At 40.5% G+C, this 23485-nt stretch overlaps 3 protein-coding genes across 3 annotated transcripts in view; all 3 read right to left on the bottom strand.

Annotated features, from left to right (window-relative positions):
* The window catches only part of LOC111222936 (golgin subfamily B member 1-like), a 33894-nt gene extending 27804 nt beyond the window's left edge, over positions 1 to 6090 (bottom strand). Inside the window, exons 1-5 of the mRNA XM_022746866.1 lie at positions 6079 to 6090; positions 4360 to 4419; positions 3082 to 3243; positions 1097 to 1234; positions 675 to 791 (exon numbers count right to left, since the gene is read on the bottom strand). Of these exons, the coding sequence (XP_022602587.1) occupies positions 675 to 791; positions 1097 to 1234; positions 3082 to 3243; positions 4360 to 4404 (462 nt within the window). The 5' untranslated portion in view covers positions 4405 to 4419; positions 6079 to 6090. The remainder of the gene's footprint in view (positions 1 to 674; positions 792 to 1096; positions 1235 to 3081; positions 3244 to 4359; positions 4420 to 6078) is intronic.
* Positions 6091 to 8915: 2825 nt separating this feature from the next.
* Positions 8916 to 10923, bottom strand: LOC111222929 (guanylyl cyclase-activating protein 2-like). The gene is made up of 4 exons (XM_022746853.1): positions 10723 to 10923; positions 10418 to 10567; positions 9163 to 9262; positions 8916 to 9040 (listed from the first exon to the last, which is right to left on the bottom strand). The coding sequence occupies exons 1-4, from the start codon at positions 10921 to 10923 to the stop codon at positions 8916 to 8918; spliced, it is 576 nt and encodes a 191-aa protein (XP_022602574.1).
* Positions 10924 to 13393: 2470 nt separating this feature from the next.
* On the bottom strand, positions 13394 to 16135 carry LOC111224647 (guanylyl cyclase-activating protein 2-like). The gene is made up of 4 exons (XM_022749214.1): positions 15875 to 16135; positions 15641 to 15790; positions 14983 to 15079; positions 13394 to 13893 (listed from the first exon to the last, which is right to left on the bottom strand). The coding sequence occupies exons 1-4, from the start codon at positions 16064 to 16066 to the stop codon at positions 13772 to 13774; spliced, it is 561 nt and encodes a 186-aa protein (XP_022604935.1). The 5' UTR covers positions 16067 to 16135; the 3' UTR covers positions 13394 to 13771.
* Positions 16136 to 23485: the final 7350 nt, after the last annotated feature.

Genomic DNA, 23485 nt, shown 5'->3' with positions numbered 1-23485 from the left:
CTGGAGGCGTTTACCTGGGACAGTAACAGCTTAACTAAACGTCACAAATCAGCCAGAATAGAGAAAGATACTTCACAGTGTTTGTTCAGTGAAGTGTTTCACTCCTCAGTTCAGGGCTTATACATGTTTGAACTCGTTATCTATCTATCAGCTAACTATAAAAACAAACAGACAAATTGCTTTTTCTCTCAGCAGTACATCTGTTCATCGCTGTAATTCAACTCACTGTTTGTTTTAAACACCGTTCACAGAGACACAGGTGAACATGATCATGACGCTGGCTTCATAGTTTCACTACGACAGGTGTGATACCTGTTTAAAACACCTTTTTATACAACTGTATTTAAAGCGAGATTTTCATTTACACTTTTAGGAGTTTTCTATATAGATTGAAAATGAAGGCACTTACTGTTAATTCAAATTTATTTATTTATTTATTTTTATTTAGTTTGTTAGATCCCCATTAGCCACTGTATTGAAACAGTGGCTACTCTTCACGGGGTCCCCAGTAATTTATAGGCAATACTTCAATGATATCAGATACAACAATACACATCTATATCATTCAATAAGACCAACTCAAAACCTTCTAATCAATCTAATACATACAACAGCTCTTTATAATAATTCCATTTCTTTAATAACTGAGAAAACATGACATAAATAAACTTTACCTTGTTTTCCAGCTCCTCGTCTCTTTGTGCGAGCTGCTGTTCCAGTTCCTCGACTTTCTTCTTCAGCAGGACGATCTTGCCCCGACTGGCCTGCTCCCCTCCTCCCTCCGATGACCCCTGCAGGGAAACACAAAGACAATGTTATAAATATCAAATGGCACGCGTTGGACTGCGTTTGCCAGAAGACCAGAAACATGATTCAAATGGACTGATCACATTGCTCTGTGTCTGCTGGTTGTTAAAGGAGCCACGTATGTGCTAATGAATTGGCCGTAACAACTTTTTATGTGTTGTTCATATTCTTTTTTTTTTTATTGGGATTTAAATAATACAATATATGTGAGTTTTAGGGAATTCATGTTTTCACTATAGGTTTCCAGGTGGACAATCATACCAGTGTGAATGTGTGTGCATGCTCGTACCTTCTTGCCATGTGTTGGCGTGCGCTGACCTCCCTGCTGTTTCTTCAGCTCCTCCAGCTGTGATGTGAGGGAGGTCACCTTGGCCTTGTTCTGGAGACGCAGCTTTGACAGTTTGGCCTCACACGCCTCCTTCTCCACCTGCGTCACAGACAATATGTGACATTGGATTTATTCCATTAATTCAAATTCATGTTTTTGCACGATGTGAAAAAAAAGCCTAAATCACAAAACTGAGATATGTGCTTCCTCTGCCGTCTCTCAAACAACATCGCTGCTAGTGCTATGACAGCAATGTAAGCTGGCTGTGTTTCCTTGGAGACACCGACTTAATCAGAATCTGGTTTATTGCCAAGTAGGTTTTCAACATACAGTGAATTTGCTTTGGTGTTTTGGTTCATATTGATAATCATAGTAAGACGAAAAGAAATATAAACAAAGATGAAACAAGCAAGTACTGCACGTCAGATATCTTAAATATGAATAGAGAAATTTAACAATAAGATAAAATATCTACAATAAAATGCAAAGAAATATCATAGAAAAGTATAAATCTATACAATACAAAGACAGGTAGTCATGTTTTTGTAGTTTTTCAAAGTCTGACATAGAACGCTGCTCTCTTTTCATGTTTTCATGTTGTTATGTCACACGTATAACATGTCTTTTGTTGTTTTTAAATGTGACCTGCACCCTGATCTGTGGAGTCAAATACATCTGATTCTGATTCTCTGAATTTTTAATTTAGTTTTTTGGGCATATCGCCCAGCTGTACATCAGTAAACTGCTTGGTTACACCATCAGCTGTAAATCAGTTCATGCAGATGAAAAATCTAAGGACAAGCTGCCAAAAAGTAGATTAATGCAGCGCGAGATGTGACAGGTCTTGTAGTAATGTTTTGTAGTGGAGTAAATGTTCCTGTCTGCACTCTCCTGTAATGAGGTTTCTAAACCAAACATTTACTGTGTTGTGGCTTTAATCTCACATTCCTGTCTTTATCACTGTGTAGTAGACTTTGACTTGGCAGTTTAATAGTTAACGATATCAGGGAGGGATTTCACTGAATGGTCTCAGTCAGTGACTAACAGTGGCCCTTGACTGCAGCATTACAAACTATGTTAGAAAAACACATGTGACCAACTGTGCCTGGATCAGTCAGATACAAATCCCTGTCACACAGAACCCAGAGCTCACACCACATACTTAAATATCCCATATCATAAAACATGGAACTATCATGTTGTAAATACACAGTGAATGAAGAATAGAAAGGCTCTCAACGAGAGCTGCACAATGAATCGAAATATAATCGAAATCACAATATGTCCAAATCGCAGGAGCTGCAGTTTTTATTGATTAAGGTAAAATGTGTCACAACATTGTCGTACATTGTCAGCACCATAAGCGTTGTGGTGCTACAGAGACGACCCGACCCACAAATCATATCCTCCAGACGTAAAGGAACATGTATGTTAGGTACAAGAACCAACACAAATCACATCCTCATTATTTTTAGATTTGTTTTCCAGTAAAAATTGAATGTAAAAACAATCATTCCAACTGAAATCACAATAACTGCCAAAATAATCCCGATATGATTTTTTCTTGCATATCCAGCAGCTCTACTCCGAACCAAAGCTCAGGAACACTGACTTCATTAAGTCCACTGCTCGTGGTCTGAGTGTTTCATGTGGATAATATGCAATTACCAAATGAAGGACACAGACAATAACGAAAAACAAAAGCAGGTACTTTTTGTTTCATGGTTTAGGTGATGACAGAAGTGGCCCCTACACATGACCCCTACCTGACACGAGTACAAGTTATATGGGCTTAAATAATGACACGTATACTGTACAAGGAGGGCGCTCCAGAAACCATCACACCATTACTGCAAGTTATCAAAAGATCAATGTCAAAATTTCATAGAGCCAATAGACACACAACTGTTTACAAGAGGAAAACCAGAAGAGATATTTGTCCTCACCTTAAGTTGGTCGTCTTTGGTGCAAAGTGCCGCGTCCTTCTCCCGGATCAGCTCCTTCAGCTGAGCGACGAGCTGCTCCGTTTGGGTCAGCCGCTCTGCCATTTCCTCTACAGCGACCTCTCCAGCAGCAGCAGCAGCAGCATGATGGGGAGAGCCTGGACCCTGAGGAGAGACGGAGGAGATGGTGGACTAGTGACCAAAAAGAAAAACAAAAAAAAACTCTGCATTTAATTTTAAATGCTGTTACGAATGCATATCCTGGCCAGTGAAAAGTCTGGATTCTGATTGGTTAGTGGGTGTGGATTAACCAGACATCAATGACGTACAGTCTGCCATTTTAAATGAATGTGCCAGCTATAAAACTGCAGTTAAAGAAATCAACAGCTGAGCCTCAGCTAAAGAGCTCTGAGCTTCGGTTGTGTTGCAGCCAACCGAAGAAAAAGAATAAACAGCTTCTCAGTGAGAACAGAGAAAACATCATTTTAATAAACGTGTATCAGTGAGTGAAGGGAGAGAGTCTGTGTGTCTGTGGCAGAGGAGGGGGAGAGAGAGGTAGACATCATCTCATCTCTGGGTTTGACAGACATCAGTAAAATTTCTCTTTCCTGGCTTTAAAACTTCTTAAGATTTTAAAACTCCTGGCCAAGCTTTGCAAACCTCTTCCTGTTTAGTTAGATGCTGCCTAGCAACACAAACGACAATGGCACAAAGGCTAACAGGTGGGAAATGCTGCTACTGCCCCACCTCAGATTAAATATCTGAATGGATCTTAAACTCATATTGTTTGAAGTGAAAAATGTAATGGTTGTGTGGTTTGAGCTGTTCATTGCATTCCTAGTAAAAAACGAATATAAGCATGTTATCCTAAAAAGTAAGATTAGCATATAGGCTGCAGAGTACATAGATGGGGCTGCAGAGAGGTTTAAGCTGGAGCAGTGCTTCCCCCTCACAGGAAGTGTGAGCTCTGGTTGTCTGAGGCAAAGCCCTGTGCTCAGCAGTCTATCTAATTCCAGTTTATCTGGACATGAAAAACACTGCAAAGCTTCCACTGGGTTTCCTTTGAGCAAATTAAATTACTAGAGAAATTGTTAGTACTGACTTAAATCTATGGTCAACAAATGTATGAATATAGCAACAAATGGTTTGAATGGAAACAAGTGGTGAGACAAATACACAAAATACTTGTTGTTTCTTAAATAGTGCCACAATACCAGTCACCAGACACTGATAACAATACCACTGTTCAAGCAATGGAAAGAAAAGCACATGTGTACTTACTCCAGAGCCAGGCTCTCCCTCTTCACCAGAAAACCACTTCAGCATGGTTTCAGTTAAGACCTAACACACACACACACACACACACACACACACACACACACACACACACACACACACACACACAGGTAAATATATTATTCAGAATCTAGAAAATCTTACTGATGGTGTGGATTTTGGTTTCTGTGGTTTATTAAGGTTTAGGAAATAAAATTTCAATCAAACGAATCAGTATTATATATCAGACCCACTTGTGTCTCCATTTTATGCCTCTCTGTTGTGATGGCCACCACCCTTTTAACAATTCTTCCTATCAAATAAAACTCTTTAACTCGACCTCTCATTGATTTCAACTGTTGAATGATTCTTACATCCTGTTTTAAATTAGCATAACTCAAATTTAAGCTGCATGATAGTCTCAAAATGCTGTTTCATTGTGACTTTAGCAGTCTTACAATGCTGTTAGCTGTTAGCTTGGAGAAGCTTATATGTCTATTAAAGTTTAAAAATCAATAATGTATTTAGATAAATGAGCAAGTCAGCCCTCAGAGATACAGGAAAGACAAGACTACGCTCTCACTGCTTTCCTTCTTTAAAATATTCATCAACATCCTGGCAGATAACAGACTGAGCAGTGCAGGCTTTCAGGTCAGTTCATCTGACAAACTGAGAAAGCAGGCCACAGGTCTGCCAAGTCAGTCAGGTGATTGCTAGGAGAGTCAAACCTAATCATAAACCCCGCTTATGTTTCAGCTGCAGAGAAGCACAACCTTGTTTACAACCAGACTGACAGGTGTGGCTCTTGGTGCTTGTTGCAGGTAGTAACCCAAACACCTAGAGGACTAAACTGGACACGACTTGAGGCCTGGTGTAACACCGAGTACACTGCCAGGGTGCATGATCAGCCAAATTCATTCAGCTTGCTGCACAGTCCTACCCACGTGACGCAGGAGAAAAATCAGGTCAAACTGGTTCTGTCACGCATACCACAGTAGACTCCAGCACCATACATTGCCATAGTGGTTTTCTGGCTTAATGTCATTTATTTGCACAAACATAAAGTTCACTTATTTACTAGTAATGGACAATACACAAAAAATGAACAGGTGAACTGTGCAAAAGAACCTGATTCTGACTGTGTTGTAGCTTGTTATCAAATCTTAATGCACTGAGATGTTAACAGACATTTTAACGTTAGATTAAGAGCACAATGAAAGATACTGCAGAGATGCTAACGCTGTAGACATAGACATGCAGCTCTCTTCAAGTCTCATTATGCTGTTGATAATTGCGGTTTACCAGAAACATAAAGCACAGAAAGCCACACCAACTACTGCTGATTGAACGGGAGTAAATTCCCATTTCAAACACAAAATCTCTTACAGTCTAGCGTCAAGTTAAAGTGTGAGGGTCGCCGAGGAATTGACATTAGCTAAATTAATAGCTTGCATCTCCGACTAATCCATACCACGGGTCAACTGAACCGCAAAGGCCTCACACTTGTACCGGGAGAAGGCCTCGGGGGTTGGGTTGGGGTGGGCGTCGGCAAGTCGGACAGTTATTTAAATAAACAGCAGTTATAGCTAACGTTAATCCAGCTAGCTAACTTTATCTTGCCAGCTATGTAGCTACATGCTAACGCAGCTAGCACTGAACTGCACCTTGACTATTAACTTAATAAATTAGCTCGCAACCAGTAAAATAATACTTTTAGGTGTTTACCGGATTCACAACTTCATGAAGAGTCCATCTGACATCACGCTACGTCGACAAAATCCCGTGAAATTACATTTTATTCCACTTCACGACGAAATTGCAAACGGGACAGAGATAGACATCGGTCACGTTTGTCAACAGACAACCGGGAGGAACTGCGCCTGCGCAATTCTGTTACACTGACAGGTCCCGGTAGCCAATGTGACAATTATCATTAGCTACGAAGCAATATGATATCTGTGAAGTTAATGGGTGTAGGTAAATCTGTTAGAGTTGTGTAGACGAGGAGTAATATTTACCTCATCTTTTTTTTTTCTCCAAAAGACGCCTCTTGTCCCAGCAAATGCGTATCCAAGAGGAAACAAACACCAAGATCTTCCTATCTATCACTTCCGTTTTCGTTTAACGGACTTAAGAGGACAACTCCGCCTCTGTTCTGGTCAAAAAGACGCACTTCGTTTGAAAGGATCGTCCAGGGTCTCTCCAGTCCGACTCACCAAGCTACTAACAGTGTCATTTCAATTTATGACACTGTGAGAATATAGTTTTATTGGTTTCCGGTTGTTCGTCCGTCCGTCCCATTCTCGTGAACGCGTTAAGATTTGAGGGAATTTCTTCAAATTTAGAACAAGAGGATTAGGGCATTGATTACAGAACCTAATGACTCTGAAACAACCTAGTGAATTACTTGTAGAACCTGTAGAATAAAAAGCCTGTAGAATATAATACAAAGACGATAGACATGGCCTTAAAAACACAACTGAATCAGCAAAATGAGCTGTTGTCGTTTTCATATTTCTTTTTTGTTTTAGGCAGTGATGACGTTTGGTCGTAATAAACACAGCAAACATTCAAAAAGAAAGAAATTTTTCTTTATTTCTAAAACTTCAAACACAGATTTAAGATAAGACCGTGGATGTCGCCATCGTTAGGACACTGACAGGTGCAGCCATGACTGACAGTGGAGGAGATACATCATCTACAGTATGTTTAAGTTCTTCATTTACATTTTCACTTGAAAGAATTATAGGAAGATTCTTCAATACTTTATTTCCACTGTCTGTGTTTGTTTATTCGTATACACACTGGAAATTTATTCTGAATTGCAAAGAGCACTTTCACTGTCCTAAGTTATCTTATTGTGTTTTTATGCTGCCTTGCTGCACAAAGAATTTTCTCTTGCCTGAATACTGACCCCAGGTTTGCACACTGTCAGAGGAAATAGTAATTTGACTGAACACACATTTATGTATGTTTATTTTGTAGGTGTAATGTCAATTGAACCAGTAAAGATCTTTTTTTTATAAAATATATAACTATATTTTATCACAGGGCTGTTCTTCACAGATTCTCAAGATGACATAATTATCACCACCAGTGGCACCTGCTCCCAAACAAATTCACACTTAGTCAAATTAACACAAACAATGATACATGGTGAACCTCGCCAGGCATGGGCCTCAGAGGGGCTTGGTTGGTAATCCAGCATGCTGCAGACAATGGATTTATGTGCATTGAGCAGTAGGAGCAGGTTCATTTTTCATTTTTCATTTTTAGTGTCATTCTGCATTTTCCTCATTTAATTCTTGTCAGAAGCAAACATAAAAATATTGGTCAATTTAAATATTTCAAAAATAATTTGATGTATTAAGCTTGTTGACTCTGATTGAAGCTCAGTGAGTCACACATGCGCAGAGACACCATCACCTTATGGAGACCCCATGGGATCTTATACTGTATGGATTTAGCCTGTTTCACTAAGGCTCTTTACCTAACAGTATTTGTGACTCTCATTGGTGTCACTGTGAAGCCAAAGGATATTATACTGCTAGTTAAAGAGCTTTAAAGGCTAAGAATAGTAAGTCAGACTAAATCCATAATGTGAAAGCTCCCTCGAGGTCTCCTCTTTGTTTTTTTTGTTTGAATGTGCTTTGACAACTGAATTGGTCCCAGAATAAAAGTGAGAAATATGTGATGAAACATGAACACACACTGGTTTGGTCTTATTTTCAACTTAAAGCATTGAGGATGTTAAAATATTTACAATATACCAACAGCTGATCCACTGAGGAAATGAAGCTACCAAGTGACAGTAGAAAAATGAAAGATTATCAATAACAAGATGCTGATTGAATCTCTGATCTAGCTCACATACTTCTGTTCTCATCTTCTCCTGCGTTTGTGTTCTTCATTACTGCAGTTCTTTTCCTGGTCATTCACATTCAGATGATCTATCAATATAAATGAATAGTTCAGATTTAAAAAACACACAGTGGGTTTTAAACCAGGCAGACCGTGATAAGAGAAGAAGAGAACTGTGTATGTTGTGATCTCTGTATTGACTTTACAGTGACCTGCTAAAATATCACAGTTATACCTCAAGAGAGATATAATCAATACTTTTCACACATTCAGAGGTACAAAAGATGACGGAAGTTTGTGAATTGAAACACAGTAAGTTTCTCTGTTCTTTGTTTTGGTATCCAGACTGGCAACGGAGCATTCAGGTGAAAGTCACCCTCCCTCCACTGAAGAAACCACTTTTTGGGCTAAAATGGCCTCTGACAAAGAAAGAAATAGGACCAGAGCACAGGTGGACTGGCCATGGGGACTACTGGCTGAAATCCTGGTCAGCCTGTGGGCTGCAAAACATCCATAGAGTTGTTTACGTTTTTATAGGCTTCGTCAGTGTCATTTGTGCGAAGTCCAAGGTTGAGTTTCTCTCCCGGTTTGACCATGGAGTCAATACTGGTCTGGGTTCACTGAGAGGAGAACCCTACGAGCTGCTAAGATTCCACCCAGTTGTGGATGAGATAATGTATAATAATACTATCTATATATCATTATTTTTCATTAATCTTCTGCTGTTCCATGAACCAATCACAGGGCCCGATGTCCAGTTTGAGCTGATCCATCAACCATGGGTCCTTTTCAGCCCCTTCCATAAATTCCTCCAAAGAAATCTGACCTGGACAGTTCACAAGAGAAACACAAGGTGAGGAACTAATGGCATTATGGATTTATAATGTAGGAACAGGTGTTGCTCACAGTCTGATTTTGAATGTGGATTACAGTCAACCTGGAACTTACTGTCGTTATTCTTGTCCGCCAGTTCAAATATTCTGTTACAGATGTCGTCGATGTTCACGGTGATGCCCGGATCGTTGTGCTTTTTTATCTTGTAGATGATCTGAACAGATGAGAGAAACAAACTGATGTCAGTTTACATGTTTGAGAGAAAATATCTTGTGCTTTATGTTTCATTCTATTGTTTTCAGTGGCTTTAATGATTTCAGAGCAATGACACAACGTTAATTAGAGAGACACTGAAATCTACACAGGTTCTCTGCTGCTGTGATCCCTTTTAACTGCAACCTTTATGCTACGCACTGAATACTAATTGTCGACACGTGTGGGCATCATTTGATTTCATTTAAAACGACTCTGGGGTGACATGTCACCTTTTTATAAGATAACACAGATGTTCACTGACACAACACATCAGAGGATTTCTAGGTATCAGAGCAAATAAACAACAAACAACCCAGAGTTTACTCTCACTGGTGTCTGGAGCCTGGTGTGGCTTTAACCCTCTGGAGTCTGTCTGTTCTGAATGTGAACATCTTTTATTTACATTTATTTATATGGTCATGTAGGGACAAGCTGAGAAAACCAGCTGATGTGCAGCTTTCAAACATGATCTAATACACATCTGTATGCCATCATTTATTAAAAGAAAGTTTCAAAATAGTGAGTTTATAACATTAATTAATATTTTCAGTTAGATTTCTAATGAAAAAGTTAAAGAATAAAATCGCTTCACATGTAGGCCAAAATAGAGTGTAACTTTAGATCTTTATTTCTTCCATTTACAGCTGTTTTTGTTTGTATGAACAGGAAATAATATTTTTTAACAACCATAAACTGTTTTTTGATCATATTCTGACTGATTATAACTAAAGATTTGTAAAATTTTACACCCCCCTGTGTTATTTTTCTGACAGCTTTACACACTCCACAAAAGGAGGATTCAGACTTTTGTGCAGAAAAAAGGAGACCGTGCATGTGGAGTAAGAACAGCTGAACAATCAACCCTGACTCCAGAGGGTTAAAGATTATTCAAAGAGTGTAGTACAATATCTCACTGAATCAATGATCTGATATTAGTAACGCAACTAAATCCATTAAAGCTATTAAAATATCTGCAGCTCAGTGATTGCACCTGTAGCTCACTGGCAAGATTTTGAGATTTTTTTAATTGTAAAATAACTTACGTACAAGAGAAAACATTACGATGAACCATAGTCTCTGCAGAAAAGCATCATGAATGGATCTGAAAACTTACTTTGACGATGTGTCTTACTTCCTGTCGGTCCAGACAGCCGTTTCCATCTCTGTCATAAACTTTAAAAGACCATTTCAGCTTGTCCTCTAGTTTTCCTCGAAGAACGAGATGCACAGCTGCCACATACTCCATGAAGTCTATTTTCCCGTCCTGAGAGGGAAACAGGAGACTGACATTATGCAAATACTGACAAATATTCAATCTGGCCATTTACATTTTTCCAACAATACTGAACTAAAGTTAACTTTGTTAAATGTCCGTTTTGAATTGTGTCTTCTCTTGGCCATAAGACACTGTGACGTTACCTTATTTGTGTCAAAGGATCGAAACAGGTTTTCCATGTATGCAGATTCTTCTTCTGTGGAGTTGCTGGTGATTCCAAAGATTCTCTTGAATTCGTGTAAGTGCAGATTTCCACTCGGACACTCGCTTGCAAACTTCCGGTAGAGTTCCTGAATGTTTTTAAGAGTCACTTGCTTATCTGGTGTACCTTGTACTTGGCCCATGATATTTTGATTTAAAGAAAAAGTTGCTAAAATAATGAAAAATCCAGGTAGAAGTTGTCAACCAGCCATTCGCCCATGGTTTGAGGCCCCAGCAGAAAACAAGTGTGTGGGATATTTCCAGGTAACCTGTGGACAAATCCAATTGACTTTTCAGTGATCTTCCCCAAATCCTTCAACACAATTATCTTTTTTTCTTCAACATTTCCATTCCCTAAAATCGGACAATTCCACCCCACATTGCCCTGAAGACAAATACCGATTGACTCGCTAATGAATTTGCAGGAGCAGCAGATCTGTCGGCTCTTTGACTGCAGAGAAAAGTGGATTGTCCCGATCCAGACGAAAAGCCACCACCAAACTCCCAGTGAGATTAAAAGACGGATGACGTCATAATACAGCCTGAGCGGGGTCTGTAAAACTGTTGATCCACTGAGGTCTGTCTAAATCTACACTGTCCACCTGACCTGACCTGCCTGGTAAACTCACAACGAAACATAAACCAGCTCGAGATATACATGAACGTCCTGATGTGGCAGAGTTTCCATGTGATTATAACTGAAATAAACAGGTTTAACTGCACCGGAAAACATCAATAACAATACTTTAGATTGATTATCACCATATTGTTCATCAAACTCAGACTGATGGACGTGAATCTTTTACTGTCAAAGTTTTAAATATTTTTTGTATCCAAAGATCAAATTGCATCTTTCATCCAAAGTTTGTTGTTTGGACAAACATCATGTTTTATCAGCAGGTATTTCTTTATTTTTAAATGATCACCTGACAGAATTAATCAATGTAATGGTAATTTCAACATTAATATTTTCTCCTCTGGTCGCACATTGATAACAGGTGTGGTGAAATCCAGATTATTTACATGAGACTACATGAAACATGGTACAGTTTGTTTTTCCAACACCTGGTCATAAGTGTAAGTAATGATATCGACTGTGAAAGGTGGGTGGGTCTCTTGGATGTCTGACAAACTGATGAGCTACATGTAGGGTTTGAAATGTTTTGCCTCTGGCGCCTCCTTGTGGCACAATCAAAAAAGACACTGTACCTGACAAGGTGAAGGAAACACAGCATTAAGTTTTTAGAAAAATATGTTTTAATAACAAAATAAATACACATCTGAAACAAATACAGAGTTTTTCTCTCAGGGCCGCATTTTTCTTTTCTTCAGACTTTTGCAAAAAACAAAAAAAACAAAAAACAAAAAGTAAAACAACATTACGTAAAATATTCTGACATATTGTTTTACAGTTCACCGTGTTGCCCATCACTAAATGACGGACACAGTAAGAGACGATCTGGTGAAGAAGGGGCCAGATATTCACCAGCAGTTTATCAAAGAAGAGTGAATTTTACATTTTACACTCAAATAACTTGAAACGAAACTTCAAACAAGAGTTAATGTTGCTCTGTCTGTGAACTGTTTGACTGTACGTTCAGACCGAAAGCGGCGAAAACGTCACTCTTGGCGGCGAACAGGGGCGTGGCTGTTGGTGGCGCGTCTTGGGCGGTGTGGGCATCAGAAGAAGTTGAAGTCCAGGCAACTTCATGGTAATGAGCTATGACGCAGTTTGGTGGCAACCAATCAGAATGTGGAAGTGCTGCGTATTGAGAACGCTAGAGAACACAACCTTGTTTTGTTCCCATCAAACATTGGAACAATAGAGGAACAACTGAAAATTGCGGTGGCGGGTTTTCCCCCTGTCTTTTACGAGGAGTCCCTGTTTGTTTACTTAAATAAAAACAATGCATGGTCAAAGGTGTGTGACACTGTAGGTGTTCCAGGTGAGCTGGTGAAGTGTAGCCTATAATAGGAGGGATTTTCATGCTAACTAGCGTGATAGCATGCAAAATACAGTTGCGTAACAACTTAATGCAAATCAGTCGGTAACGCTAACGTTAAAAAAATTCATGCAGTTAACTTAAACCCTTCTACAAAGATACCGGTGGACATGAGTGTTTGCTTTTCAGGCCATTTAAATAAAGTTTTTACAAAAGCAACCATCCTGAACAAACAGCTAGCAGCTAGCTGTCTATTTCATCTACGTCAGAGCGTCCACGAACCTCTCAACAGAGCTGCCAGAGCGAATGTTTTTGCTCTCGCTGCTTTCGGTCTGAACGTACAGTAAGTAAGCAGCTGTTTGCAAACCCGTGTGCTTCTTCTTCTGATGTTAATGTTGTGTTTTAGCTTGTTTTGTTGCCCCCTAGTGGACAAAAAATGAATACTGCTTTAAACTCTTAGATGGGTTAACAAATTAGCACAATATGATGTTGGTATTTTTATCAGCCCTCTGCAGAAACAAGAACACCACCAAGATATTTCTATGTTACAGTTATACTATTACTACAAAATATTTAACCAATTTCGAAATTGTTTATGTTTAAATTATTTAGCAACAAATAACTGTAACAACTGATTATATCAGATAGAATAATTAAATAAAGTGTTTTTCTTGTCAATGTAAAGTTGACTCTTTACTTTGGGGTTATTTATTTGTTTACAAATCCATTATGGCCGACATGTCTAAACTAAAGATACATGCATTAATAAATATGCAATAACTGACCATACAGCTTTTAACAACACACTTTCTATGTGAGTATTGGGTTTTCTTCGATAGAGACATGAGCTCACTGCCAAGACGGACCACAGCAAGGACTCGGACCTTTGGACCAGCCGTCCAAATCCTGGCAGAGCTGCAGCCATGACAAAGTACACCGCTCTCCAGCTTCAAGTCACAGGAAGCGAAGGTAAAGCTCCTAAACCCAAGGTATGAAGTCAGCACCTCAATCCAAAACATGTGGGCGGTGACCCCACTGAGCCTGGGAGTCATGGTAATTTCACACTGTTCTGGGTGACCCAGCTGGTGGCGTTGACGTCCAATTTGAGCAGGTTCATGACCCATTCGTCTTTTTGTGCTCCCTCCATGAACTCTGACAAAGTTATCTGACCTGTGAGGACAAAGAGACAATCCACAATGATGACTGCGTGTAACACAACAGGAGAAAAATCTATGTTTTACATTTATCCACAAGCATCAGTGTGTCTGAGGTCAAAATGTCGGATTAAGAGAAAAAGCAACAACAGATTAAGTGACAGGAATCATCAAAATTAAAAAGGTGTATTTTTTCTTCAAACAGAACCAACAGAGGAACATCCACTATGTTTACAGCTGACTTATGATCAGCACAGTTTCTACTTAAACATAGAGAGTTTGTCCAGATTTGATTGTGCTCATCCCTCATATTTGTTCAAAATAAATCTGTGGCTCTGAATGAATAAATTTAAATGTTTTTTTTTGTAACTTAATATAAAACTCATCTGTACATTACAAAAAAAGAGTTACAACTGTCTGGCCTACGGAGGATTGCATCATCAGCTGTTCCCGCCCTTACTGTTGCGTCGAAAAGCACGGCTCCTGTTGCTTAGCAACTTTGACAACACGGCTAAACTTCTATTTACAAAAACTTGAGGTTTTAAAGCTCTTGGTTTTAGCAGTTGTACCGTTAGCTGTTGAACTGAGCTGAAACCCAATACTCAGATTTAAAAGTGTAATCCTCAGGTTCTCTGTCAGTGTTGTTTGCTTTCAATACCGGCCTGCAATGAGTCATGGGATAGGTTGAGCCATGAAGGATCCACCTGTTGGAGAAGGACGCATTTAAAGGAGCCTTGAGATGGGACATTATCGTTGCGCCACTGTGACACAATCGGTCTTCAGGTGCAGCCTCTGAATGCAGAGTGCAGTTTATTAATTCTTGAGTTATGTCCCCAAATGTGTTTTGTGAGGTCACCGTGACCCTGACCTTTGACCACTTAAGTGTTAACAGTCCCTCATCGCGTTCACGAGAACGAGACGGACGAACAACCTGAAGATTTGAAGAGTCAAACTGTTTGACTAACAAGAACTGTGGATCTCTTTACAGCCAGTGTGACAGGAACTATAAACATAGATGTGAAGAAAAACAAAAAAACATCCCAGCGTGACAAAACTGCACATGTGATTCTTCGTCACAACACGCTGAAGCTTTGTTCTTACGTACCGTCATTATTCTGGTCGACCAACTCGAAGATCCGGTCGCAGATCTCAGACGGAGACATGTTGACGCTGCTCGTCTGGAACTTGATTTTGTAAATAATCTGTGTGAGACACATGAGATCAGTCCAAGCTTTATTCACTAACCCCTCCAGTTCTGCACGACTGTCAGTGACAGCTCAGGAGATGTCATACATCATGGACAGCTCTGAAAGGAGAAGAAAGACCTTTCCTGCTTGTTTTTTTTTTTTATGCAATACTAGAATAGGGTCACTGGATTACAAATATTACCTAATTCCTTGTCAGGTAAATCAGATCATGTGCACAGTAGGCTAGATTTATGTTTCTCGATTTAGAAGCTTACTGTAAAGTATGCTAAAGATGTTCACTTCAAGAATAGCACCAACAGAGCCCACCCACTCCTTATCTAACAGCCTGTGAACCTACAGTGCATGACCCCTGGTCCTAAGCCCTGTCACTGGGCCACTACTATAATCTGTCCTGAGAGGATTTGTGTTACGAAACCTGGTCATTTGGACAATTTCAGACATCAGCGGAAAACACAACCACATTTTATTCACATTTCTACAAAACCATCATTCATAACTTACTGTACAAGTTGTAATGAATGTTTGTAAATAAATGTTTGAGGTGGTTTTTCTCACCCTTATGATGCGTTTCACCTCCTGTCTGTCCAGCTTGCCGTTCCCGTCCTTGTCGTACATCTTGAAAGACCACTTGAGCCGATCTTCAAGGTTCCCTCTAAAGATCAGGTGAAGTGCCGCCACATACTCCAGGAAATCAAGTGTGTTATCCTGTAGGCAAATAATTCAGAGTTAAATTTACGTGGGAATGAAAATTTTGATTGTATAATTAGAAACTGCTGTGTGCGTTTTCACCTGGTTTGTATCAAAGGAGCGGAATATGGTCTCGACGTAGAGGGACTCCTCAGAGCTGCTCGGCACCCCAAAGATCTTCTTCAGCTCGTGGAGGTGCAGCGCGCCGCTCGGACACTCCTTCATGAAGATGATGCACAGATCCTGAATCTGAGCCAAGTCCATCTCCTCAGTGTGGCTCTCTTCTTGTCCCATGGTCTCCGGTTACCCTGATGGAAGAAATCACGACTTGCTCTGGTGACGGTTCTGGTTCCTGTCTGCAGGTCTGCACTGAGGAATCTGCACTGAGGACTCTGCACTGAGGACTCTGCACCAGCATCCAGCCGCTCTCTGAGCAGGAGGATGATGGGAGTCCACTAAGAGGTAAGAGGTCAATTAGATTAGCTCGTTAATCACTTGATCTGTATCCATGAAGGTGTTATCCAAGTAGGTCTGAAAATCTGTCAAACCTGTTGTTACCAAGATCCAGAAAGAGAGAAACTTTATCTGTATCTGCTCAGTTAGTCTACTAGTCATTTACAGCAGCTGGATTTGATATTAACTGTGTGTGTGTTGGTCTGTAGAAACTTTCTGGAGTTAAATTTGTTTTAATTTGAAATGTAAAAGAAGAGATCCACATCTCAGCACACATTCAATACGTTTCACCTTTTATCTGTTTTCTTGTTTCTTCCAAGAAAACTCGTTCCCGTTTTCCTCATTCCTCCTCATCAATATCCATAGCAAGGATTAGTCCAGGGTGGGAGTATGTGTGTGTGTGTGTGTGAGAGAGACAGAGAGAGAGAGAGAGAGAGACAGAGAGAGAGAGAGAGAGAGAGAGAGAGAGAGACAGAGAGAGAGAGAGTTATTTTTATCAACTGACTAGTGATAAAGGGGAAAATATAAAACAAAAGGTTTTCTTGTTTTTAGTAACTTATTGGAGATTGAAGAAAAAAGCTATAATACATGCACACTGTAAACATATATATAAAAACAACATCATTAGGGACCGAGCACCGAACGGTGAAAATTTATGTCACGCTCGCCGAGGCTACAGAGCAGAACAAGGACTGCCATGGGCAGCTGCAGTTAGCAGGTTAGCTTAACAGTTAACAATGGGCTGGTTAACAGCGACTGAACTTTTTTAATTAAATATCTAAATATAGCAGCTTTTAATGCTATCTGTACGATATCGTCATGATATGATGGTCTGATCGCCCCAGGTGGTTGTTTTTCTTCCTGTCTTTGTTTTTCCCACTTCTGTGATCGTCTTTCCATCCTGATGTTTCACCTGCTCCCAATTAATTTCAAATTGCCTCCCTTGTGTATTTCAGTCTCTGGCTTCCTGTCAGTCTTTGTCAGATTGACTGTTTCCCTCATGTTTCCTAGCGATAGATTTATGCATTTGGATTTTCAGTTTTCCTGTGTGCTGTATTAGTTTAGATCACCTGTGTTTAGTTCCATGCCTGTAAGTCCTGGACAGCAGAAAATAAACTCTTGGAACAATAAATATAATCGGCGGAAGTAAAAAGCTAATGTTAGGCTACAAACGAACTACACCAGGGTCGCATGACTTCAGCATCACCACTACGGAACTGCAGACCTCTTCCACAAAAGCCTTTCCTCTCACAAACTTTGTAACAGTTTGTGAGATGATGATGTTTAACGTCCCCATCAACCTCTGTAGTCTCATTCAGCCACTTGTTAGCAACCGGCCTTTTTTAAGAAACGTAAAAGCTTAAAGAAAAATGACAACTGGGGTATTTACCGACGTATTTTATGTCGTAGAATGAAACGTGAAAATGTCTTTAGCTCGTGTTACCCACAGACCTTTCAGTCATCTAACAAAAAAAAAAAAACCCAGAGACTTTGGAACAGGACTCATTCCTGAAGCACTCTACTTGGGTTCAGAAAACCTTAAAATCACAGGTTAACTTGTACATTGTGTTCCATACAGAGCAGCAGTGCATTTCTAATACAGAAGATTTACTCACGTTTGTGTTTCATCATCGTCATGTTGTTTTCTTGTTGACCTGAGAGAGAGAGTGTAACATCAATACAAACAACAAACAAGAAATTGATTAAAAAGTGTAAGCAGAATATTATTTTACCTTTTTATGTGCCTGCAATGTAATGTCATTAAAGGCATATAATAATATATTATTATATACTTACTCACTCTCGCTGGAATGCTTAATGGGGGCATGTGTGAAGCCCTTGTATTTCCACAGAATGTTACAGTTCAGACTAGACAGCAAATACAGCAAATACAGCAAATACAGCAAATACAGCAAAAACAGCAAATACAGCAAATACAGCAAATACAGCAGCAGACATTGATATTACTTTGAGCTACAGGAACTGTTCAACCATCATAGCAGCTCTCCCATCTCAGGTCTCAGGTCTCAGGTCTCGGCAGGTGCTACAAACGCAGTATCCAGGCAGATGGACATGGACAAAGCTGATTCTGATTGGCTAATTAAACTCATTGCGTCTTAGCCTTTTATCTCAGGTATGAGAGCAACTCTAAGGTAAATCAACACAGTGTATTTGCATATATTTGTGTGTGGGTGTTGATGTGTGGTTCTTTGATGTGTGTGTTCGTGCCTTTCTATAATTGTGAGGTTATATTGGCCAGGTCAGTGTCAGGATGAGTCTCTACAACATGAATAAAACTGAAAGTAACGTCCTATGTATGGATTTAAACATGAGGAATGAAGTACACGCACCAAGCAGCGGGCACATTCAAAATTTTTTCAGGAATTTTCTAATTTCTTTTTACAGTGAACAACAGCTGCTGCTACGACTGAAGCGGCTGCAACCACCCCGATTATAATACCTCCAACGTTGGTTGAATTTCCTGAAATATAGAAAGAGCCTGTCATGTTGGTGTTTTCTGTTTTTACAGATGATAACAGTTCATGCTGATACAGAATAAGAGATCCTAACTTAAAGCTGCCTCACCTATCCTGAGAAAGGTGTTGGTCGTCAGTGTCTCCTCAGCGTCCCTCAGTTCACAGGTGTATGTTCCCTCATGATGTGAAGATAAGTCCTGTAGCATGAGGCTGCCTGACTCTGACACGCCCTTCACCTGCTGCCTCCACCCCTCTGAGACTGTGCAGGAGACGTCAGCTCCGGTCCGGTTCAGGATGATCCGAGTGTGGTTGAATCTCCAGGTGAGACTGAAGCCTGTGAGGGAGGCGTTTGAGGCAGTGCAGGGGATCGTTGCTTCAGTGTGTGAACCGCTGAGAGAAGCTGAAATGACAGGAACAATGAAAGAACCCAATATGAAATCAGTCATTTTTCTTGAGATTCTTAATCTCTACAGAGTTTAAACCACAACAAAACCAGTTAACAGAAGAGATAATTGATATAAAGATGAACCAAACATAAAACAAACAGAAGGTTCACACAAAAATAAAACTGTAAAGCTCTCAGGTCTGATTCCTCCAGAGCTGTCTGATGTTGAGAAACAGATCAGGTGTTGGGTAAAGTTCAGTGATTCTTTTCATGTGTATTCTCAGAATAACTAGTTCTGAGGAGGTAGGTCAGATCAGTATCTGGACGTATCAGAGAACGCCTGATGTTGTAGAGCAGCTGTTCAGTCCTCTGGACTTCAGTTTGGTTCTTGAAGGTCACATTGGATGGAAAATTTGGTATCTACATATATTCGCATAGAAATGGCTCCTACAGTAGTTTCTCATTAACTGTATGTTTATTGCAAAAATAAAATTTTTCCTTCACAGTCACATGATCTCAGTCCAGTTTAACAACAACTTTAAAAAAAAAAAAAAAAAAACTTTATTTAAACATAGAACATTACATGAACGATGACATACTCAAACATAATCATAATTATCTAACATTTTAAAGTAAATTCACACCTCCTTTGATATTCCAAACTGAAAAATTATTGCGGTGGTGTATATCACATTTCAAAAACAAACATATAACAGATATAAGATGAATGAGAGAATGATAAGAGAATAAAATAAATAACAAAACAATTAAAAATAAAATCATATAACCAAGTAAATCCATACTAATTAAATACAAGGGGTTTAGGATAGGTTAAATTTTGCGATAAATATGTACGTTTTATTTGCATGGGGATTATTTATTTGTTTCAGACTTTTCAGATTTTTTTAACAAGGAGAGTTCATTCTTAAGTTTAACAACAACTTCACTTTGACACTTAATCTTGGTTTTTCCTCTGTCACAGTCTGGGAGATAATACATCACTGTTCTATGTTTATCAGGCGGCCACATTATTTACAAAGACCTCAGTTACACTGTGCAACAACCCCTGAAGCTTTTCTCAGGTTTTGTGAGTGACTGCACCTGTGTGACCCAGAAAGGAGCGGAGACCAGAGGACGCTACTACCGGTCTGTGACGTGTAGTTTGTGTTAACGGTCGTTGATTTAAAAAAAAAAAAAAAGCAGATTTAGTCATTAGTTTAGTCATAATTACTTCAGATGCAGTTTGTAACAGACACTGTTTCCCGCCTCTCCCAATCACCGTCGTGCATTTGTTCCAATTCTTCCAAGCCCCGGGAAACGGCCAGCCAATCAGATGGCCGGATTTGTTCCAATTTCGAAAAGCCAATCTTTTGCTGTCCAATGGGAGAGCCGGATTTGTTCCAATTTCTGAACGATGACGCCCACGGTCAAGGCGAAGCATTTTCTTTCTAGAAGACCGTTGTGAAGACGTAAGTACAATATTCACTCGTCTTAATCAGATATTTTGGGAAAAAATTGTTTGTGACAGATATATTAGTCAGACTTTGTTTACCGAAGTGATCGTTGTCACTGTATTTGCGGATTTTGTCGTTCTGAAAATGTCAAACTATCATTTTAACTTCGTGGAATTCGTGAGCTAGCCAGCTAACATTCATGTTGTTCAACCGTATTTTAGGCTAAATACATTATGCTAACACCCCGCTGTCAGTCGGTCAGTACACTGTTACAGTGCTAATGCTGTTTGCTGCTTTTACATTAATTTTAAAATTTTGAGGCGGGAAATATAGGCTTTTGTCAATCATACATTAACATTTAAGGCCATCCACAACCTCGCCCCCCCATATCTGTCCGACCTCCTCCATGTTCCCACTCCCTCCCGCTCCCTCAGATCATCTTCCTCCACACACCTGTCTGTCCCCTCCGCCCATCTCACCACCACGGGGAGTAGAGTATTCAGCTGCTCTGCCGTCTCTGGAATCTACTACCACCCCAACTCAGAAATATCGATTCATTCCCCCATTTCAAATCACAACTCAAAACACATCTGTTTAAAACTGCCTTTTCCATCTGATGCCAATTGCTCTGTCACTTTTGTATTATTTTTATTTTTATATTTCATTTTTATTGTTGCTTCTTCTTAATGTGTTTTTAATCTCAAATTGTGTAACTCTGTAGGGTGTCCTTGAGTGCCAAGAAAGGCGCCTTTAAATAAAATGTATTATTATTATTATTATTATACATATGTCATTGATCATGCTGTTCAAGAAGCTAATGTCGATTATAGATATAAAACATGTCAGAACATCTGTGTGTAAACACACACACTCATATATACACTGTGTATTAATATGAGTTTATATATGATGCCGAGAGACCTGAGCAGTAACACCTTGATCTCATGTCCTCCTCTGCTCTGTTACAGATTCAAACTGCTTCATTCTTTAAAAAGAGATGTAAGTTTTCACGCAGCAGTTGCATTAATATGATAATATGACATGTATCTCTTATGTTCTGTGTCACTGTAGTAGACCACTCTGCTGATGTTTATTTGCTCTGTTTAGATGGAAAACCCAACTTTCCGGAGGTGCCCAAACGGCACCCTCCTCCTGAAGGCCTCCAGCGAGGCCCAAGCCCTTGGCCAGCGCCCGGTCCCCCCGGTCATAGCCAAAAAGCCAGAGGAGGTGGATGTGGAGGCCTGGGCCCACGTCGCCTCCGAGGGTGGCGACACCGGGAACGTCACCCTCATCCTGAGTCGGTGGAAGGTCCAGTTCGGCAGATACCAGGGCAAGACCTTCCACTGGCTCCTGGAGAATGACGTGGGCTACGCCATCAACCTGGTTGCCTCCCACCAGAAGGAACGAGAGAGGACAGGGTCTCAGTCCTCGCTGATGGCCAACAAGGTAGAGTCCTTCAGTCTGATTGATGCTCTACAGAGTCTGCGGACACAGTTTTAACCTGTCTTTGCATCCTCGTAGGACGCACTCACCCGCTACTCCTCAGCGTACCCTGACTTTGTGGAGGCAGTCAGGTTCCACAGTGCGTTTGAGGAGGCGCGGGTGAAGTCCCTCCAGCCTGGACAGGAGGGACAGGCGCTTGTTGGCTTCGGGGACTTCAAATTCGAGACCCTGCAGAGCCTGTACGAGTCTGAGGACCCCAAAAAAATCCGGTATGTTGTAAAAGCATTTGCGATACAGCTGCTGTGATAACTATCAATGGGGAGTGTGACAAGTTGTCTGATTTCTCATAGATTTGTCAACTACCTGCGGAGGAAGGCGCCAGCTCCAGGCACGCAGATGGAGAACGCTGTCCGATACATCAAGAAGAGAGACGGACAGAGAGCGAGTGCTGCTGCTGCATCCACTGCCACGGCCACAACCACCGCCACAACAGCCACAGCCACCGCCACGGCCACAACAGCCACGGCCACCGCCACGGCCACAACAGCCATGGCCACCGCCACGGTCAGCAGCAGCAGCAGCAGCTCAGCCTCTGTCTTGGCCGTGAACCAGGGAGCCAGGAGTGCGTCACAGTATGTGTTTTAATTTAAGGCTCTCCTTCCTGAGAAAATGTTAATATATGTCATGTCACATCATAGATGTTGCGTGTCATTTCTTCTCGTTACAGACCTCTTGGTTCTGCGCTCACGGCCTTCGTCTGCAGGCGGCGTTCTCTGTCTGCGGTGGAAATGCAGGCAAAGATAAAAAAGCTGGTGGCATCTAAGCCTGCATTTCCAGGCAAGCTCAAGTTCATTTACATGAAAGCCAGAGTTTAACTTCATTACGTTTGTTTCTAATGTTTTGTCACTGTATATTTTCTGTTTCTTCTCTCTCGTGGTGAACTTTCAGCCTCCTCCAGACCAGCTCTTCCCTCAATGTCATCGGGGAAGATCTCAGACGAAGAGCTGGTCAGCGCAGTAGTTGACATAGAGGAGTGTAAGTAAAATATAAAGTCACATTTATGTGAAATATCGTTGAAAATGTTTTCATTGCTTTTGACTTTTTTTTCCTTTTTTATAAATGTTTGTGTAATCAGAAGGACAGGAGACAACAGGGTAAGTCTGGATTCAATGAAAAGCTTCCCGGTGTGGGTCTCGTATCACTAACCGACATTCTGGCCCATCAGCTGTTAACACATCACTAATGACGGCTTCTGTAGAATCACACTTTGTTCATCCTCCTCCCTGCATGACTCCTGTAGCTGCTGCCTGCATCGCTGCCTCCACTTGTCTGTCTAATCTGTCTCACCTTGCTTCCTCTCAGACCATCATGTGACTGTCTGTGTGGATGTCCCCGAGCTGCTCTGCCCCTCAGTATGAACACATGAATCTGATTCTGTCATGTAACTGAAAAACTTTATTTCTCTTTCAGTCTCAGAAGTACAGGCCCCTCTCTCTCTCTC

The sequence above is a fragment of the Seriola dumerili genome, unplaced genomic scaffold, assembly GCF_002260705.1.
Source record: "Seriola dumerili isolate Sdu_G_001 unplaced genomic scaffold, Sdu_1.0 BDQW01000011.1, whole genome shotgun sequence".
NCBI lineage: Eukaryota > Metazoa > Chordata > Actinopteri > Carangiformes > Carangidae > Seriola > Seriola dumerili.
Note: the sequence above shows the minus strand (reverse complement) of the source record. Positions and strands in the feature narration are given on the sequence as shown.

What these genes read in the sequence shown, in the direction of transcription:
- LOC111224647 (XM_022749214.1), bottom strand. Translation starts at nt 16,066, where the DNA reads ATGGGACAAGAAGAGAGCCACACTGAGGAGATGGACTTGGCTCAGATT. An exon ending in AGGTGAAACGCATCATAAGG is followed by an intron (nt 15,080 to 15,640) that starts GTGAGAAAAACC and finishes TGTCTCACACAG; the next exon opens with ATTATTTACAAAATCAAGTT. An exon ending in GGTCGACCAGAATAATGACG is followed by an intron (nt 13,894 to 14,982) that starts GTACGTAAGAAC and finishes TTGTCCTCACAG; the next exon opens with GTCAGATAACTTTGTCAGAG.
- LOC111222929 (XM_022746853.1), bottom strand. Translation starts at nt 10,923, where the DNA reads ATGGGCCAAGTACAAGGTACACCAGATAAGCAAGTGACTCTTAAAAAC. An exon ending in GATCCTTTGACACAAATAAG is followed by an intron (nt 10,568 to 10,722) that starts GTAACGTCACAG and finishes TTTCCCTCTCAG; the next exon opens with GACGGGAAAATAGACTTCAT. An exon ending in AAGTAAGACACATCGTCAAA is followed by an intron (nt 9,263 to 10,417) that starts GTAAGTTTTCAG and finishes TCATCTGTTCAG; the next exon opens with ATCATCTACAAGATAAAAAA.